This window comes from Phoenix dactylifera, chromosome 3 (genome assembly GCF_009389715.1).
Source record: "Phoenix dactylifera cultivar Barhee BC4 chromosome 3, palm_55x_up_171113_PBpolish2nd_filt_p, whole genome shotgun sequence".
Classification (NCBI taxonomy): domain Eukaryota; kingdom Viridiplantae; phylum Streptophyta; class Magnoliopsida; order Arecales; family Arecaceae; genus Phoenix; species Phoenix dactylifera.
Window position 1 is genome coordinate 16,251,444 of NC_052394.1, and position 20,158 is coordinate 16,271,601.

At 38.7% G+C, this 20,158-nt stretch overlaps 2 protein-coding genes across 3 annotated transcripts; one reads left to right on the forward strand and one right to left on the reverse strand.

Moving 5' to 3' along the window:
* The first annotated feature begins 176 nt into the window (after nucleotides 1-176).
* Nucleotides 177-7,317, forward strand: LOC120110264 (leucine-rich repeat protein 1-like). Its single transcript, XM_039124756.1, has 6 exons — nucleotides 177-626; nucleotides 1,362-1,433; nucleotides 3,124-3,267; nucleotides 3,590-3,661; nucleotides 3,782-3,853; nucleotides 6,972-7,317. Exons 1-6 carry the CDS (start codon nucleotides 403-405, stop codon nucleotides 7,039-7,041), a joined length of 654 nt encoding a protein of 217 aa, XP_038980684.1. The 5' UTR covers nucleotides 177-402; the 3' UTR covers nucleotides 7,042-7,317.
* Nucleotides 7,318-8,780: 1,463 nt separating this feature from the next.
* LOC120110263 (probable U3 small nucleolar RNA-associated protein 11) lies at nucleotides 8,781-18,737 on the reverse strand. Of its 2 annotated transcripts, XM_039124754.1 has the most exons (10): nucleotides 18,584-18,737; nucleotides 14,040-14,145; nucleotides 13,866-13,956; nucleotides 13,634-13,725; nucleotides 13,452-13,545; nucleotides 13,285-13,364; nucleotides 10,685-10,768; nucleotides 9,957-10,056; nucleotides 9,554-9,642; nucleotides 8,781-9,461 (listed from the first exon to the last, which is right to left on the reverse strand). In XM_039124754.1, exons 2-10 carry the CDS (start codon nucleotides 14,093-14,095, stop codon nucleotides 9,458-9,460), a joined length of 690 nt encoding a protein of 229 aa, XP_038980682.1. In that variant the 5' UTR covers nucleotides 14,096-14,145; nucleotides 18,584-18,737; the 3' UTR covers nucleotides 8,781-9,457. The 2 variants fall into 2 exon arrangements, with proteins under 2 accessions (XP_038980682.1, XP_038980683.1); XM_039124755.1 differs by lacking the exon at nucleotides 8,781-9,461 and having other exon boundaries at nucleotides 9,550-9,642.
* Between the last annotated feature and the right edge of the window lie 1,421 nt (nucleotides 18,738-20,158).

Below are 20,158 nucleotides of genomic sequence, written 5' to 3' on the forward strand. Positions count from 1 at the left end.
CCATATGTAACACCATTCATGATCACATATGTATCATACATATCCATAAAATTATGATCATCATATCCAATACATAAATGATCAATCATATTGATCATGTAATAGATAAATGGCCATGATCACAAGGCTGGAGTCTACAAGGAATCTATGTACAGCACCACCATCCTAAATACATCCAAACCAACAGCTAACAGGCTCTCAGTTATTAATTTAAAGGAAAGAAAAAAAGTAGATAAACAACCTTTACTCTCTCTTTCTCTCTTCAGGTGCCGACAGAGCGCTTGTTCGAGCACCTTCCTCTTCAATTCATTTCTCACCAACTCTCTCCCTCTCTCTTCCTTGAGATCTTGGAAACCCTAACCCTAACTTCTCCGGGAGCTTCTCGACCCTCGCCGCGGAGCGATGGCCGTTGCACCGCGTGTCGCGGCCCGAGCCCTAGCCCTAGCCGTGACCGTCGTCCTCCTCGCCGCCCCGGCCGCTGGGAACTCCGAGGGCGACGCGCTCTTCGCCCTCCGACGGAGCCTCTCCGACCCCGACAACGTCCTTGAGTCCTGGGATCCCACACTCGTCAACCCCTGCACCTGGTTCCACATCACCTGCAACCAGGAGAACCGCGTCACCAGACTGTAGGCATCTCTCCTTGTTCTTCTCCCTCTTTTTCTCATCATTCCTCCAGTTGATGGTCTTTTTTCTCCACGATGCAATCCCCTTGCTGGAATTCGAGAAATGATTTTTTTCTTTTTGAGAAAAGGGAGTTCATTGAGGGAAGATTTTATATTTGATTACATGATTAATGGATTATATTTCCCTTCAAATCGTGGGTTATTGATAAACCTCCTTATTCTGTATGGAGTTAAGGAAAACAACATTTTTGAACTGAGTATATGCTCGAAGTTGCAGTCTTTCAAATGAAAATTGCTTAGATTAAGAATTCGTATTTGATTACATTATTAAAGATGCTGCTAATTGTTTTTTTTTTCCTCTATTGGATTGGGGAGAGAAGTTTTTGAGCTCATCACATGCTCAAAGTTGCAAGCTTTCAAATGAAAATATTTTAAGCATGAATTCTTGACGGGATTTGAATAAGACATGTCATCCTTATCTTGTTATTGTATTCTGGTTTGTTATGATGAGTTTTAAGCAATAGACTACGAATGATAGAGAAACGGATTTTAAAGAGTTCGCCTTTTTGATTTTGGCCAGCATATTGACTCAAATAACTGGGATGCTGATGAAGAGCCTTACTTTAATTTAGTCTAATGTGCTGCCTTATATTGTAATATCGCACCATGGTGTATGATAGACTGAGGGAAAGTTTGCAATTTATTTATCTTTTTATATGCAATTCTGTTTTTCTGCAGGGACTTAGGAAATTCGAATCTGTCAGGCCATTTGGTACCTGAACTTGGAAAGCTTGAACATTTGCAGTATCTGTAAGTCTCCTCTTTTTAAAAGCGTATACGGCTTTGCTTCATCACTGAGTCTGGATTTCTTGGATTCATGATATGCTGGCTCACTTGGATTTCCATTTGTCTGTTTAAAAAGTGTTTTTAACCTTAGATTGACTGCTGAAGGCTAAAAATTCCAAATTGAGACATAGTTACAAGTAAGCTATCACATTCTTTGGGAGATAATCCTGATAGGAAGAACTTTCCTTTTTTAATAATGTTAGAGGGAGGGCATCAACTATCATATGAAAGAAATGATGTGAAAAATACCCAGGTCAAATACTAACAGAAACACCTTTCAAAGGTATGAACCTAGAATCTTGTCCAAGTGGAGAAGGTGTGCCTGTTACTTTGAACATATAAGAACTAGATAAATAACTATATTACTTTAAGAAGAACCTGAAAATTATACTGTTACTGCTAGGACCTTGGAGGAGTATTCTAGATATCAAGTTTTGATAAGAATATCATTGGGTTTATATTATGCAAAGCTTGAATATGCGTAACATGATACTGCGGAGAAAATTATACCATTATGCTAGTAGATGAAGAATGTTATTTGAATAATAGCAGTAAAAGTTAATTTGGCATCATTTTTCCCTAATGTGGCATTTTATTTATTAAAAAATAATGATATAATGTCAAAATTGGGACACACACACATATGTACATATATATACACATACATATACATGTATATATACATGTATACATACACACACACACACATACATATATATACACACACAAACATACATATATATACACATACATATATATACATATATATACACACACATATATATACATATATATATATACATATATACATACATATACATATATATATACATATAGATGTACTTGCGTATACTCACACACACACAAACACACCTTGTGACCTGATGATACGTTGAGGCTTGTTTATAAACATAGGAGAAATGAGCATTGTATGGTGGGATTTGTGGAGTCATTGTCTACCATGATTTTTGTTACAAGCCTCTATCCTTTCCCAGACTTTGTAGGTGCCCCATATACACATTTATGCATAATAGTCCACGTGGAATTCAATGTGGATTCATTCATAATAGTTCACTTGGAATTGTATAAGAATTCAATGTGGATTCATTTCAGTGAAGCTACTATACCATCTAGAAGTTTGCAAGGCAGGGGGAGGGTGCTTAAGTTATATAAAGAGACAAATTTCGTGGCTTTTCTCTGGTATAAGTATGAGTAGGTGAAAAAGAAGGTATAAAAGACATGACAGTCAACATAATTTGTTGTATTGGGCCATAAGAATGCAAGTATTTTCCTTTGAATGAGAATAAACTTCTCATTTATTTATGTCATGGCCCATGATGTCTTTTGTTCTTGTAAAATGCTTTTTAAGTATAAATTTCTAATATGAATAAATATTAAGAACGAATATGCATGTTCACCTTTACTCAATCTGCACTTCAACTGGTTATTCTTTTTTATTCTTTATGTTCATCCTTCTAACGAAAACTATCTTCTTCAGTTTACTTCTGTAACAACTCATGACTATATTCATGTACTATGGTTCTAAATATGGAAGAGTTTTTCAGAGTCTTTTGCGGTTCCTTAGTTGTTTATGATATATCTATAGCTTATGTAATAATATTGGATTTGTGAATTCTTTATATTACTTATACAGGGAGCTTTACAAAAACAACATTCAAGGGACAATCCCAGCTGAACTTGGTAATCTAAAGAGCCTGATTAGCTTGGACTTGTATAACAACAACATTTCAGGGATTATACCTCCAACACTGGGCAAACTGAAGGCTTTGGTATTCTTGTGAGTTCATGTTATCTTTTTTCCTTCCCATATTATACTTTTTCCTCAGAATAATTTACATGGATTATTCTCAACTGAATACAACCTGTTATTGGTGTTTTCTATATGGGCATCAATCACATCACATCACGTCATTCGGGTATCAAACTTTCAAACTATCATAACCAGTTGGATTCTGTTATAGATTCTCTGACAAAGTTACTATTTTATATGTTGAGGGCAGAAAATAGTAGGGCAATATTAAGGCTGTTTTTTTCTCTTCTGAGTCCTTTTGGTCTTTGTATTCCTGTGTTATTGCTGATTTTATTGTTTGCTTATGCAGACGGCTCAATAACAACCAATTAACCGGACCAATCCCAAGGGAACTTGTTGGAATTTCTAATCTCAAAGTTATGTAAGTTTGGCAGTATCGGCTTTCACCTATCTTTGCATCAGTATGGACAAGATTTACTTATTATGAGTCAATTAAATGTAATTTTCTTGGTTTATGAAATGTACTTATTTGTGCTTTCAGAGATGTCTCAAAGAACAACCTTTGTGGGACCATTCCTACCTCTGGACCTTTTGAACACATCCCCTTGAACAAGTAATTCCCAATTTCCTTGACTTTATTTTGATTTCTGTCAAATTATTAGCATCCGCTATTCTGATCTTTAAAGTGTAGAATTCTTGGATATTAAATTTTCTGTGCTCATCCTTGCATCTTAATCTGCCTTGTCATAGTTATGTAGTAGAATTGATTGAGTTCGCTGCCAATAACTGGAGTTTGCAGCTACATAGAATTGCTCCTGGATAGATACGATATAATTGTAGAAGGTACATGAGATTCTTGTGTTTAAGAGGATGTAGCGTGCAAACAATCTGAACAGTTAATGATATCTGATGATATGATTAGATGTTTCATATTAACTAGAAAGAACTTGTTTGCATCTAGAGCTTCTGACATGCTTCCTAAGGCATAGAAATTCATCCTTCGATGCCCCATCAATTAATTAGGTTGCACTTCCATTTTTGCCAAACTTGTTCAGTATTATCAATTGTCTTGTTTTGCAGTTCTCGTGCATTGCTTATGAATATTTTCATTGTCAACAGTCTTTTCTTGGAAGGTTACTGGAGGTTTTGCAGGATTGCGAGCTTTTAAAAAGTGTCTTAAGTATAGAGACATCTAGAGGGTCGTGGGGCCATAGGCCCTTAGCATATTTGATAGGACTTTTAGTGTTGGAGTGCATTTCGGATGTGTTATGGATGAGATGCATGAGATGAATATGTGATTGGGAACTCCCTTCTGAATCCTTCTTGCTACGAATTCAGAATTCTTATGAAAGAATTATGTAAGAGGATGCATTTGATAGCATTTGCAAGTTTTGCCTAGAGACTGAATTATTCCATAGGACGTCAGAAAATTGGACCATGTGCTTGATAAATTTATTGAGGTGATGGAGTTCTCCATTCCTTTGAAGTAAGATAAAATTTATTGTAGAATTCACTAATTATGATCTCGTATTCTTGTTACAATCTGGGTGATGCTACATATCAGAAAACTAACATGCTATCCTCTTATAGTATGTTTTCCTTAGTAAGAAAGAAGCTGAAATGACCATTATATTATAACATCATACATGTGATATTTGCCCTCCCCCCCCCCCTCCGCAAAGTTTGGGGTGAAATATTAAGGGCTCTTCTTCCATTACCATGTTTTTTTGTGTTTATTTTGTTAGGAAGAAGCTGAAAGTATGTACATGTTCTTCTGGTTTTGTGACTTAAGCAATAAGCAGTATCCAGGTTGTGAGTAACCTTTTGTGGAAATGTGGGTAAATAGAATAAAGTTATGGATTGAGAAGGTTTATTTAACAGGGGCTCTGGTTTTCTTTGAGTGATTGTATACTGTCATGGAAGTTGTATTATTAATTTTTATACTGTAGCATGGGAAAAAAGTGCGTTTCTTAAGTTCAGCATTAATTTGATCTTATTATGGCTTAAAACCTTTGAACTTTTATGGTTGTATCCATGGTGATAGCTTGATCATATGTAAGAAAGATCCTGGGAGAACTTGACAGTGGGGTGTCCAAATGGGTAGTAGGCCAGTATGGTGGTTGGAAGACCAGAGAAAGCTCAGAAGAAATTTGTGAAAACGAGTATAAAGATGCTAAAGTCGAGTAGCATTTTTAGCAATAGATTTCAAAGAACCATCTGTAAAGACAACCCAAATTGATGGTATAGGCTTATTGGTTATCATCTTGATTTCTTGTGCTTATAAGTTGTCAGAGATGGTCACATAGGCTCAAAGTACAAAGGATTGTAAACGCTATACAAAACCTGCTAAGAGAGTTTTGAAAAGAGGCCACTTTGCTGAGCAATTACATGTTTTATTTTGTGAAAGTTATGAAGTTTGGTGAAGCTAGGAAGGATTGGAAAAAACTTGAAATTCTAGAAGAAATATAAAGAGCAGGCTTTAAAGAGGTAACATTTTACTGGGCAATTACATGAATTTTTCTATGGCAAAAAGGTTGTGGAATATGATGATCTGGGATTTCCTAGGTGGCAAAAGAAAGTGGTATTAGATCAATACTGACTCATAATGGCATTAGTCGTCATCTCATCCATAGGGAAGTTATGCTAGAGCTTAATATAATTTCAATTGAAAAATTATAGGATTTCTTTGGATAATATGTTTCTAAGGTAGTCAAATCAGGATGCTGATAATATAGTGGTTTCATGGAAGGAAGGAATTTTAAAAGAATTACTACTTCATGGGTGAAGATTTATGCCTGGCTCCTCCGAAAGTCCTATTTTGGAACCTGAACTGAAAAAGATTCTATACATGATCTGCTTTAGAGATCATGGTATTACTCTTCTTTTTTGTTTTTGCTCTTCTTTTCTCTTTGTGATAATTTCATTGGTTCTTTTTTCGTGCTTCATTATCATATTTATCTTTTTCGTCATTAGCCATATTGCAGGGACTACTAATTAACTTAGTCTGCATGTTCCTGAAACTCTAAGCTATTTGTTACCTCTTTGTTTGTGTGAATTAGACATTAATTTGTTCTGTCTAGCATCATCAAGCTGTACTCTCAAAGTCCTCTACATTTTTATATTGTTGTTTTCTCATTCTTAGAGGACAGGCCTCGGAGCAATGGTAAGATTGCTCCATTATGACCTGAGCGTCATGGGTTTGAAATACGGAAACAGTCTCTCCACATATGAGCTTAACGTTGCACATATCTGACCCTCTCCATATCCTGTGGTGGCAGGAGCCTTGCATCCTGAGATGTTTTTTTTTTTATTTTTCTTTGTTTTTTCTCTCTTGGAAATGCTCTATAAATCTCCTATTCATCTTCTGATTTCACTGTATAAACACATTTACAATGAGCATGTTTTGAATGTTTACCATCACAAAAATTGTCTGCAACTCTTGACAAGTAGGAAGTACTGTTCTGAGTATTCACCTTTAAGCAGGTGCAAGTTTTGTTCTGTAATAGAATCTGAGCTCGACTGCAAAAATTAAGATTGCATAAACCTGCTGATAGTCTTGATTTTTGTTGTCTACAAAATGCAATAAATAGTTTTATGCACTTCAGTAATAGTAATAGTAATAGTAATAGTAGTTTCACTCCTGCTAAAAAGTAGTTTTGGTAATGTGCTGATTAGTGTCTGTCTGCTGTCTTATCTTTATTTCTCTCATGATTTTGCCTTTTGTTCTGCAGCTTCGAGAATAATCCTCGGTTGGAAGGTCCCGAGTTGCAAGGGCTTGCAGCCTATGATACAAACTGCTAGATGATGACTGGTGACACAATGGCTTGGTATACCGGAGGTTGCCATAATGAGCTATCATATGGGTAGGGGGTACTTATATCTTGGTTTTGGTGTTGAATCTAGGCCTTTCTGTAAATCTACTTTGTAGCTGTCTGCTTTATAGTTGTAGTGCAGGAAACACTGCTGCTTGATGCTGTATGTAGATTGGTGGGTGAATGTTTTCCTTGTACCACTACTAGTAGTGGATTAGAATAAAATGAAGACAAAGCTAATCCTAGAAATTTATTGAGCACAGTTTCTGGATGTCGGCTATGGATACATATGCAGTAGTTCAGGTGTTAGCTGACCTGCTTCCCAACTCTTGCCTCCCGTCAGGTTGTATTTTCTAACCTGTGAAATGTTACTAAAAGGCTCTTTTAAGCAGCACTAAGAAGAAGCTAAAAGAGTCAACCGTTAGGAGATGATTGGTGTTAGGAAATGGAATTTTCGGGATAATCCTGGACCTGGGATTTTGTAGCTCATCTTGTGGCTGTTGCTTTGTGCTCTACCTGCTGCTATTTGATGCTTTCTACGTCAATCATTGCTCATCTAGATTTGGTTGTCTCCATTTAATTAAACTTTGTGTTGTCAGGCTAAAGCTAGATCATCATTTGAGTACCAAAAGATAAGCTAGGCCGGTGAAGGGGTGAGCTATTTTTCATTCCTTTCGGCCACAAGTCATGTTGTACCTTACCTTTTGCCTCACGGAGTTCCATCATGGTCAGCACTTGCTGTTAAATTTCAATTAGCCTCGCGAGAATCATAATTAATGGCTTCAAAGTACATGGAGTATTTCCATTAGGTCCCTGACTATTTTCCCAGATGCAAAGCTGCTTTACTTGATATAATTGAAAACCACTCTATTAGTTTACACTGGGTTTACGGAAATGATGGCGCCGAGGATGTAACCACTCTAGCGCGCACACCCACAGAGAGAGAGAGAAAGAGAGTTGACAAATCTACTAATATAATATTATTTCACATACCCCGGTTTGTGACTGAAGGATAATTCTGATAACTGGAATGAGTAGATTGGTAATGCAGGGTACAAATTAATGATGCATGTACGCTATGGCTACCTCGCATGGTATGCAAATAGGAAGGAATTAGAGTGCCGCAGCGAAAATCTTTGCACTGATGGAATCAGATCACAGGGCAGCTTGGCACTTCGGCTACCGCTATTTCCTAGACTATAAGCTGAATTTATGACATGTTCCACTTCCCTCGCCAAAAACGGCTAGTCCACATGCGGAAGAGCTCACCATGCCAAGGTTAAATTAAACCAACCTCAGACTGGTCAATTTTCTACCGGCCTCTTAAAAACTATTTGATGCCCAAGTAGTGTCCTATCTTAAGAAAAGTTCTATTTCTTTCACGCACACAAAAAAAAAGAAACAAAAACACCTTCCTCTTCATGCAGATAATTTTGCACCTCAAAACATTTTCAAGAATCAAACTTCTATGCACCAAAAACAGTGGTAGATAGGCCTAAGAGAGGCTTCAAATATTCAGATTACCATAGCATCATGTCCAAAGAAAATCCTAATACCTGTGTTATGTGAAATCATCTTCATCAAATTCAATGACAAAAAAATGTTGTCTTTATCCTCCTGCAAGATCAAATAAATTTGATCCAAATGGAAATTCCCAATTCGTTCAAAATATAAGTTATACATCAGCATTGCAGTTCAACGAGGCAGTAGCAAGCCAGTTTAACCACATTAGCAACCACAAGAATCAGCATTATCATAGGAAAAAGGCCGAGAAACATCTAAATACAAGTTTGTTAGCAGTCACGCATGATGGACATAATAGCAGCTTTGAGCAACAACTGATTTGTGCAGCCTTCTAACATTACATTACATAGTTTATAAGAATCCTATCCTGATCATCCTGGTCCGTCACAATATAGTTCAACAAGGTCGACAGGTTGGATCCCTAAGTCCCCGGTTTGGACATTTTTCTGTAACGGTGTCTTGGCCAAGTATAGAGCTGAGCTGAAATAAATTACATTACATATATGGAGTTGACTGAAATTTCATGTGATTCAGTAAACAGAATATACATTCCATCATTGCTAGATCGATCCGTATGGTTCGATGAATAATGAGTCAATAATGGGAAACTTCTATGAAGCTGCCCAAAAACTGACAGAAACTAGCTTTTCTAATGATTTGAGAGGAGACTTTTCTATGCTAACAAAATGGTTTAATGCTCAGAGTTCTTAATCAGGTAGAAGATGCAGGGAATATCTCCCATATGTCAATACACCAATAATGAGAACTCTAATTGAACGCACAATATAAAATAACAAAGCAGAATGACCTTTCAGATTTCTCTTGCTGGCTCCACCTATTCAGTTCAATCTGGCTTTCTCACCCAGAAGGTGGCCAAAAGATCACCTAAACAGTTTTTCAGAAAAGAATATGAGTACTATTGATCCAAGAACCAGGGCCATAGATCATTCTACTTAATAAGAAAAACAGCTCTTTACCTTTTGCGCTCCGCACGCCATTTATATACGGGCTTAGTTGTTGGGGAAACTATCTCATCTTCAAGGAGCTTACGCTTCCGACCAGGTTTCTGCTTCATAAATAGAAATTATGCAGCTCGTTAGAAAAGTGCCAGAGAAAAAAAAAAGGGGAGAGAAAAAGGAATAAGAATAGTAGTCATGCAAATGCACAAAACCATCAATACTACTACAGAATTTATGGAGTGTCACTCTTTATGCAATTGATGAGGCTGAATCTGTGCACAATATACCCAAGTACAGATGACCCAAATAAAAATACTGATGGGAATTGTGTCAAAATTTGTGTTAGCGTCTACTCATATCTAATCATGCATAACGATGCACCAAAGTTTTCAGCATAGTGTATAAACATTTTTTTTGAAACCTGCAATTCCTTTTGCAATGCCATGTCCGCATACAATTTTTCCAGCTCTTGAACCCTTTTTTTCCTTGCTTCTAACTCTTTGTAAGAAGAAGATGTTTTCCTGAAATGGAGCAAATGATTAGCGGAAAAAAAATGGGTCAAGCTTCAGCAGAGCCAAGACCATCATATAAAAGAATGAGAATGTAGAAAAAGAAAAGTAAATAAAAGGACCTGATAGTAGAGAGAGAGAGAGAGAGAGAGAGAGAGAGAGAGAGTCAAGCTATTCTAATTTTGTTATTGAGTTGCAAAAAACCAATTATTTCGCATGAACACACAATAATACAAAAAATGTCTGACTGCCGCACAAGAATACCACATCTTCAACTTACAAAATTAAAATATTTAATGAAAAATTTGCATATAAATGTTAAACAATATCTAATGTCTCTAAGTCAAAAGACGCAACTATAGATCTTTCAATATTCATGTGTTCTTCCAAACACTTTGGGATGCCATATCCACCCAATAACTTTTAAGTAATGAATTAGTACCACACTGTGTAAGTTAACAAACAACATTCTCCTGTATTTGAAGGAGAAACTCATTAGGCTAGCAAAATTTAGATATATACAGATGAGCTTAGAGCTGAACACATCTTAAAATTACTCAACGCTCAGATAACATCAATCAAGCCAACTATTTATTCTGTAAAAGATTATTACAACTTCTCCCAATTAAAAAATACTTACTTCTTTATACGATTCGGCACATTTTCAAAAGCAGGTGAATTACTCGTCTGTGATGATCTTGATTGTATTTCTTTAGCTTCTTCCCTAATACAACATGGAAAAATATCATCTTAGTAGACATGTAAGAATGAGATGAATAGAGAAGTTAAAAAGAATTCATCTAAGAATGAGATGAATAGAGATTTAAAAAGAATTCGACTAATAAAAAAAAAAAGTGTTTCAACCACCTACAGAAAAACTGGAAGTACGTGCAACCAATAATCATGTTTCATAAAGACATAGTGCCACATATGGTTTTCATAATATTCTTTCTTTCCTTCTATTTATTTTAGAAGGCAATTATCATAGCAAAATGAAAGGAGAAAAAAATGTCATGAGACACACAGAAATGACAAAAGCTCCTCTCACCTGGCATTAATCTAACATACATTTCTTCTATTGCTTGGCCGCGGTATTGAAATATTTGCTAATTTTGCAAAACCATATCTACAGCTAGAGAGGGCCAAAGAGCTCCTTTTTTAAGTTGAAACAAAATCAGGAGCTTCTATTAATAATACAATATCACCACTCCTCTTGCAAGACTAAAGAAGGGAAGATTTAACAGAACATCGTAGGACCAAGCAAAAGAGATTGGACCCCAAGAAAACAGATATTACCTAGAATATTGGCAATTGCAATATCACTAATCAATTAAGATATCAGGATTTGTAATGCACCAGCTGAATAAGGAATAGCTTATTGTTTATAGGACAATAGGTGTTTGTCATGAGAATAAAACAAGGACATACACATCTATCACATGGACAATTGTCTGTCAAATTGTCAGACTTGTTAAGCTCATTTAACATATTGTTAACTGATTCTAACCTTCCCCACGCAGGTCATTGAATTATTGGTGTTGGATAAAAATTTAGAGCCTGATCGGTGATATTATGATAAACACATCTGAATCCTAAGACAAATCAAACTCAAATGGAAAGTACTGCAACACAACTACACAAGCAACCAAGATTCCATACAAACCAAAATTGTAGACAAAACAATCTAATGTCTGTATAGTAGATGTATAAATGATACAGTAAATGCAGGCAGGCACCTTAGCTTCAGTAAGATAGTAACCAAATCTATTTTATTTTCCACTTCTCATTAATAAAAAATCAATTTTATTTGGAAATATCACTCAAATGAATTTGTGTTCTCAGTTTCTCCAAAAGATCCAGCTTAGATACTATATTGGAGATTCACTAAGCAATTGAAATTCAAAATACACTTAGAGCATAGTCCTACTGAAATTTATCAGCCCAAAATGTTGTTTCCTTTCTGTTCAAATACAGCTCTATTTTTTCCCAAAGATACAAACAGACAATTTGTCATTATGTGGTGTAGCAGCATTTTGGTGTTCTTGTCATCATTTTGTGCTTGAGCTGATCTCTTGCCTTGCCCATTTCAAATATAGCTCTATTTCAAACGGCAACAACCTGCTGGCATGCTATGACCCATAATAACTTTTATGACCATGGTATGCAAGTGGCTAGCATACTGCATAGTGTATACCACATGCAATCACAAATCTGGTTGGTATTCTAAAAATAGTAAAAGCAAATACAAATCATAAAAATAAAATAAAATAATTAAATAATTGGAAATGCGTACATATTCAAAAAAAGCTAAGAAAAAAAATCAAGCATACAGTTGCACACCTGTTTGAAGGCTCATTTTAGTTTAGCATGGCATGTTAATCTAAAGAAATTAATAATACCCACCTATTTCTGATGCTCACATTTCAAGTGACTAACACAACAATTAAGTCCAGCCATTAAAAATAAAAAAGGAGAGAATGAGAAAACTGTCTGATGGGACGTGATATGGATCCAAAGGATGAACTGGAGGACAATTCTAATAAAATTTCATTCTTGAAAAAAAAATCCATTTATTGATTTATTTCACCTATTCCATGACCGGAACAAAGGGAGTACACGTTATACCACGATTTTGAATCATAGAGAACATATTCTTCTGTATGAATCGATATTATTACATTCCAATTCCTTCCTGATACCTCCCAAGAAAAATTCTAGATTGGATCCAAAATTGATAGGTCAGCGTGAGCTTATCCATGCAATTATGCACTCTTCAAATAGGAATCAATTTTCTGGCCTGTCTTTCGTACTTTGGTGAGTCGTCTGAGTGCACTCACCAAGATAGAGCTCAAGCTACATAAGCATGCTGCTTGAGGCTCATAAGAACCTAATGGTTCCATTATGTGGTTGATTCAGTGAGGTCACTAATTGCATTTTCATATGCAGGCGCAAATGCATGCATGAGGACCACAATTAAAACAGAGGTACTCTCTAACCCAAATTGTAGGGGACGTTGTCACCAAAACATGAGAGGACTTGGTCGCCCTAAAGAAACATTGGACTGACATCAAAATGTTCCATGCCCCACAAAATATTTTATTTCCTAGTTCCAATCCCAATATCTAATAGAATACATTTACAACTACAATTTTGCATTCTTCTACTTTTACAGCCAAAATTTTTCTGTCCCCATGTCCAACCGTCATCTATAAATTGCAGTAGAAGATGAGAAGGCCATACCTATCTTCAGCATAGTAAACATGTCGGTTTGATGGCTGATTATCCAGTTCATGAAGTGCAGAACTCAGCCTTTCAATTTTCTACAGCAACTTAAAAGTCATGAGATATGAACAAGAACAATTGCAGCAAGCCACAAAAAGAACAGCCTAGACATGTTACTCACAAACCTTCTTTTCACTTTGAACTTTCTGAAGAATGTATCCTATGTCTTGAGTCTTCATCAGCATGAGTTCCTCCTGGGTGTACTTGTTTGCTTCACTCCTGAAAAGCATATCATTAATCTTGAGACAAAACAAACCAACAAAACCAACACAAGACTCAAATATTTAGAAAATAAAATTCCTCTAACTTTGGTCTGTGAATTCCATGAACAGTTCTTGTGTTGATCATCTTGAAATAGAACTCATCTGGATTCCTAAAAGCAACCTTCTCCTTCAACCTCTGTCAAACACCAACAAATTAGAATTAGACATAGCAATCTTTAATTCTTCCTTAACATAAACAAAGTGATACAATCTTCAGTTCTTCGTGAATTTAAATAAAGTGACGAAGCTATAAGAAAATAAAATAGATATTCCTACCCTCAAAGTCTCTTCCTTCTTGTGGAATGCCTGAGCTCTCAAAACATAATCTTTATGCTTCTCAAGAAACCCAAACTTCTTCCTCGCTTGACTGAGGATTAAACCAAAATAATTAAAGAATTGGAAAAGAGAGAGGGCACAAATAAGAAGGGGCACAGTAAGCAGTTCACTCACGGTTGAGCACGTTCCTTGTGAGCCCGTCGAGGGATAGCATTCCTCAGCGACGACATCTTCGAGACCGGATCAAGCAATCACCACTACAGCAATAAGTGAATCAATCCTGCAGCCAATTCCTATCAACATGAAACTTGTCCAAACAAATTCAATTCCAGGCACGCAAATATATATCTGTGTGTGTGCGCGCGCGTGTATTTTAAAAAAAGCACATCTTTGAGATGAAAAACCAGATATAAATCAATTATAATGCAGAAATTCTATTTTCCACCTACCAGCTTAATCCATAGATACCGAGAATAACTGAGATGAATGGAAAAAATAAAAAAAAAAGATTATGAGGGGGGGTACCAATAGAGAAGAGAGAAGAAAAAAGGCTGATTGGAAGCTCAAAACCAGCTGGTTGGTGCCTTGAACCCAGAGAGGATGGTCGAAGAGCAAATAGAAGAGTTCTAGGCCTCTTCTTCTGTTGAGACCCGGGGGGTGTTGAGAGTTCAGGTTTATGTCAGTCTCCAACGTGTGATTCGGTGTCACATTGGACCTGATTCGAGTTGGAAAAAAAAGTCGCCACAGGCATGGTTTAAATTAACGGCCGTTGTAATGGTTTTGGAGCAGGGTCCATTACATTACATACGTCATAACGGATACAGATATTTAAATAACAGCCGTTATTTGACTGCTGGTCAGTTATAACGGCATATTCGCTTGTATGCGCCACTTAAAAATTTATATATTTGTCCTCCTGCACCCACAAACTTAAATTTTAAAGGGATTTACTTTCACATTAAGGACCTGCTTAGATATTCTTGCAGAAATATGCTGCCCGTTGGCCCACTCACCTGTCTTCTAAGAGCATGCCAAAACTCCATCTAATTCCTAGCTTGTAGACCTATTGATCTGTAAAAATGATCCATGAAGATCTTTTTCTCTCAACAGGATTTGGACTAGGAGGTGTTGGTTGATGTGTGCCATACTCGAATAGGTTTGCCGTTCCATGAATTCAGCAGGAGAATCAGTATAAATTCTACTGAATCACGCAAACAGGCATTAAAAAAAAAAGAACAAGCGAGTCGTGTTACCATCCTATCAACCAGCGCATGGACTAGAGCAGGATGGAAGTGGTGCAATGAACTATTCAAAAAATATATATTTATTGTTAGCTATAAGCATAATTATTTCTATGCACATTAACTTATATATAAAAATTGTAATTATCTTTGGGTTTTCCCAGATAAATTTCTTTATTTAGCTTCCCTAGTGACTGACAGACAGGTGGAAGAGGGATTGAAAAACAAATCCATCTCTCAGATTCATCCTATTATAATAAGTTAATAACACTGTATTAATTAAAAATCTATTAAATACAAATTCGCAAGAAAGAAATAAATGAAAAAAGAACAGAAAGTAAAAGAAATAGAATATAACAGGATGGCCGGCGTCGTCCCCAAATCCCCCAATCCATCACTCCCTTCCACCCTGAATTCCACCCCACTTACCACCAGAAGAAGAAAACCCCTTCCCCTCGCCCCCTCATGCACTAGCCGACGATCCCACGACCGAGCAAGTCTCCTCCGCCGCCGCCTCCCCTGCCGAACTTCCAGCATCCGCCACCGCCAACCCCACCGTCGAGAACCAGCCCGCTCGGGTCCGGCTCAAGTACCGGAGCGGCACTGGGAAGAAGGCGGAGCAGCGGCGGGCTAGGAAGTCTGGCGGCAGCAAGACGAATGTGATGCGGCCACCGATGCCGCTCAAGGAGGCGGTGGCGGCGACGGCGCTGGAAGAGGAGTTCAGCTCCTACAGCGAGAACGGGAGGCTGGCCGGGCTAGGCCAACCACGGTGATGAAACCGAAGTCGGCCATTAGACATCACGGTGATGGAGCAATAAAAAAGAGCAATAGGCCCAAACAAGAACGAAGATGAAAGAGAGAGGGGAGAGAGAACATGATACCTCAATGGAACCACAGTCGGCCGACGATAGGAGGCTCGCCTTCGGCTTGGACCGCCGACCGGCGATGAGCGACGAGGTTCAGGGATCGAAGAGGCGGTGGAGGCGGAGAGACGAGAAGTCGAGAACCCTAGCCGCCTGATCGATGATTTCTTTTTCTGTTGGTTGAAGGGTTTGACTGTTGATTTTGATTAGGATCGGGGCTCTTCGAGAGAAGAAGAGCCCGGCCAAACCAGCGGTCAGGATTTCGACCCCTGCATCAGTTGGTCTGATCAGACCACTTACCTCAATTTTCCGGGCCAAACATCGGCCCAGATATCGGGCCGGATCCGGGCCTGTCCCGGGCTCGATTTGCAGACTCAAACAGGCCAACACAACTACCGGAGCCGGCCCGAAATATATTCGGGCCCTAATTTTGAACCTGAATCTGATCCCAATTTCTTGGGCATAGCCCATAGCCCGACTCGAAGTCGGACTGACCCGGGCCCACTTCCCGTCTTACTTAAAGTGAATTTGTACATAAACACTGATGTATCATATTTATATACAGATCCCTAAAAAATAAAATTAATCACCCATATATCTCTAAACTTTGCATATTGGACAATCTAACGAGCACAAAATTAGTCAAGGGTCTTATTGACTTGCTTCTCTTGAATTTGAACATATGCTGGTATGAGTATCTTTTCTCCTTTCCCTTCTAATGCCTTTTTTTTAAAGGGGGCAATACTCACCCATGGTGATCCTGTTGGGGTTACCAAACGCCCCCATAGAGTTAGGTGCCGATCAACCGAGCTATGAATATTGGCCATAAGCTGGCCAATATGATTGTTGCCTTCACAATATTATTGATCCTGGCCTAAGTAAATCCAATTTGATCCAATAAAAAGTAGTGCTCTGCAAACTTAGAGCTTATCTGAATGGAATTTGACAAACTACTAAGTAAATGGTTGGATATGAAGAGAATTGCATAGCGATGCTATGCAAGACATAATGTTCTTGATTTTTAACACTGTTGAACTTCACAAGCAGTGAGCAATTATTAGACAGGTCTAAAACTTTTTAGGGATTTGACATGTGCATTGCTAAAATTAATCCTATTTTGCTAGTAGCCTAAGCTGTTCTTTGTATCTGCATGTTAACATTGTAATTGTGTAAATTGCATGCAATTTTTTTTGACTTTCCTGAAATAATGGTAAGAGCACCACTCTTTTTAGTTTGATTTTGAAATCTCTTTTCAATTGATGAGCTCATGAGAGAAGTCCCCAATGGTAAATTGGTGTGAATCCACCCCTAGGGTTAGAGACATTTGCAAAGAGGTTAAAGGAAATATTCTGCAAATGTTCACTAAATAGACAATTAATATAAATGACAACACTTTCAATAACCCTATTGCCTCCTTGAAAAAAAGGCATTAGAAGGGAAAGGAGAAAAGATACTCATACCAGCATATGTTCAAATTCAAGAGAAGCAAGTCAATAAGACCCTTGACTAATTTTGTGCTCGTTAGATTGTCCAATATGCAAAGTTTAGGGATATATGGGTGATTAATTTTATTTTTTAGGGATCTGTATATAAATATGATACATCAGTGTTTATGTACAATTCACTTTAAGTAAGACGGGAAGTGGGCCCGGGTCAGTCCGACTTCGGGTCGGGCTATGGGCTATGCCCAAGAAATTGGGATCAGATTCAGGTTCAAAATTAGGGCCCGAATATATTTCTGGCCGGCTCCGGTAGTTGTGTTGGCCTGTTTGAGTCTGCAAATCGAGCCCGGACAGGCCCGGATCCGGCCCGATATCTGGGCCGATGTTTGGCCCGGAAAATTGAGGTAAGTGGTCTGATCAGACCAACTGATGCAGGGGTCGAAATCCTAACCGCTGGTTCGCCGGGCTCTTCTTCTCTCGAAGAGCCCCGATCCTAATCAAAATCAACAGTCAAACCCTTCAACCAACAGAAAAAGAAATCATCGATCAGCGGCTAGGGTTCTCGACTTCTCGTCTCTCCGCCTCCACCGCCTCTTCGATCCCTGAACCTCGTCGCTCATCGCCGGTCGGCGGTCCAAGCGAAGGCGAGCCTCCTATCGTCGGCCGACTGTGGTTCCATTGAGGTATCATGTTCTCTCTCCCCTCTCTCTTTCATCTTCGTTCTCGTTTGGGCCTATTGCTCTTTTTCTATTGCTCCATCACCGTGATGTCTAATGGCCGACTTCGGTTTCATCACCGTGGTTGGCCTAGCCCGGCCAGCCTCCCGTTCTCGCTGTAGGGGCTGAACTCCTCAGAGTTTCGACTGGGTCACGGGATGAACAGTGGATCTTTCTTCCTCAGAGTTTCTTCCTCAGAGTTTCGACTGGGTCCACCCACGGGAAGACTCGTAGCCACCTCCCTCTCCCCCCCCCACCTAAAAAACCGGCCCGATGGGGAAGCTCCAGAGTCCCACCTCCGAGTTCTGAGCTCTCTCGCTCCCCCCACCTCTCTCTCTCTCTTTCTCTCTCTCTCTTCCATCCGGGCTTGAAGCTATATGGGGCTTTACTTCCAAGCTTGGGCAAAATTCATCCGGAATCGAGCTCGAAGAGGAGGAGGAGGAGGAGAGATCTTACCGGCGACTGTGAGTCGGTGACCGGAGCCGCGGAGGTTGCCGTCCGGGGGAGAAGGACACCGAGAGGAGGCGGCGGCGACGACACCGGCGGAAACCGAGAGGAGGCGGCGGCGACGACACCGGTGGAAACCGAGAGGAGGCGGCGGCTACAGGGAAGCCGGCGGAAACCGGCTACAGGGGGCGGTGGTTCTCCGCGAGGGAAGGGGGGCGGCGGCACTCAGTGAGGGAAGGGGGGGGGGTCTCAACGAGGGAAGGGGGAGGGGGGGGGGTTTAGGAATTAGGGCTTTAGTTTTGTTTCTTAATGTTTTTTAATATATTATATTTTACTGTTTTATAGTCGGGCCGGGCTGAACCGGATCATTTTTTAAAAGTTTTCAGGCCCGGCCCGATTTTTTTTGATCGGGCCGTTTTTCCTGCCCAGGCCCGACCAATGGGCTCTCTTTCAATGCCCAAGCCCGAAAAATTTCGGGCCGGGCTGGGCGAGCCGGGCCAGGCCAGAAAGCCTGTGATCACCTCCGCAATAGGGTTATTGAAAGTGTTGTCATTTATATTAATTGTCTATTTAGTGAACATTTGCAGAATATTTCCTTTAACCTCTTTGCAAATGTCTCTAACCCTAGGGGGTGGATTCACACCAATTTACCATTGGGGACTTCTTTCATGAGCTCATCAATTGAGAAGAGATTTTAAAATCAAACTAAAAAAGTGGTGCTCTTACCATTATTTCAGAAAAGTCAAAAAAATTGCATGCAATTTACACAATTACAATGTTAACATGCAGATACAAAGAACAGCTTAGGCTACTAGCAAAATAGGATTAATTTTAGCAATGCACATGTCAAATCCCTAAAAAGTTTTAGACCTGTCTAATAATTGCTCACTGCTTGTGAAGTTCAACAGTGTTAAAAATCAAGAACATTATGTCTTGCATAGCATGGCTATGCAATTCTCTCATATCCAACCATTTACTTAGTAGTTTGTCAAATTCCATTCAGATAAGCTCTAAGTTTGCAGAGCACTACTTTTTATTGGATCAAATTGGATTTACTTAGGCCAGGTTCAATAATATTGTGAAGGCAACAATCATATTGGCCAGCTTATGGCCAATATTCATAGCTCGGTTGATCGGCACCTAACTCTATGGGGGCGTTGGTAACCCCAACAGGATCACCATGGTGAATTGGTGATCTAAGATCCTCAGTGATTCGAATACTGGGGTGATTTGATCCCCAGTAATCTAAGATCACTGTGTTTGGGTTGGCCATGGTCCAGTGATTAATAATCCCTGGGTATCATGAGTAACTTGTTTGGTATGGTACGGGGATCCAAGATCACCGACCACATAAACCACAATACCCCTGATATATCTTAGTAAGATTTTTTATGTGTTTTAATTCTCATAAATTAAAAACACATGTCAATATACTAATTCCTGTAATAGGTCCGTAATTTTGTCACATATTCTACTATTAGTAGCCCTTAATAAGTTTCTTTTGCTTATCCCCCTATAAAAAAATTCTTTTTAATTCTTTGACGACCATTCATGCTAATAAAATTTACTATAGAGACAATGACC

Bases quoted from the DNA above. Each gene is read 5' to 3' on its own strand.
- LOC120110264 (XM_039124756.1), top strand. From the start codon at position 403: ATGGCCGTTGCACCGCGTGTCGCGGCCCGAGCCCTAGCCCTAGCCGTG. The intron at 627-1,361 runs GTAGGCATCTCT...GTTTTTCTGCAG, and splicing joins GAGAACCGCGTCACCAGACT to GGACTTAGGAAATTCGAATC. The intron at 3,662-3,781 runs GTAAGTTTGGCA...TTGTGCTTTCAG, and splicing joins ATTTCTAATCTCAAAGTTAT to AGATGTCTCAAAGAACAACC.
- LOC120110263 (XM_039124754.1), bottom strand. From the start codon at position 14,095: ATGTCGTCGCTGAGGAATGCTATCCCTCGACGGGCTCACAAGGAACGT. The intron at 13,365-13,451 runs GTTTGTGAGTAA...AAGTTGCTGTAG, and splicing joins AAGTTCAAAGTGAAAAGAAG to AAAATTGAAAGGCTGAGTTC. The intron at 10,057-10,684 runs GTAAGTATTTTT...GCTCCATTTCAG, and splicing joins GTGCCGAATCGTATAAAGAA to GAAAACATCTTCTTCTTACA.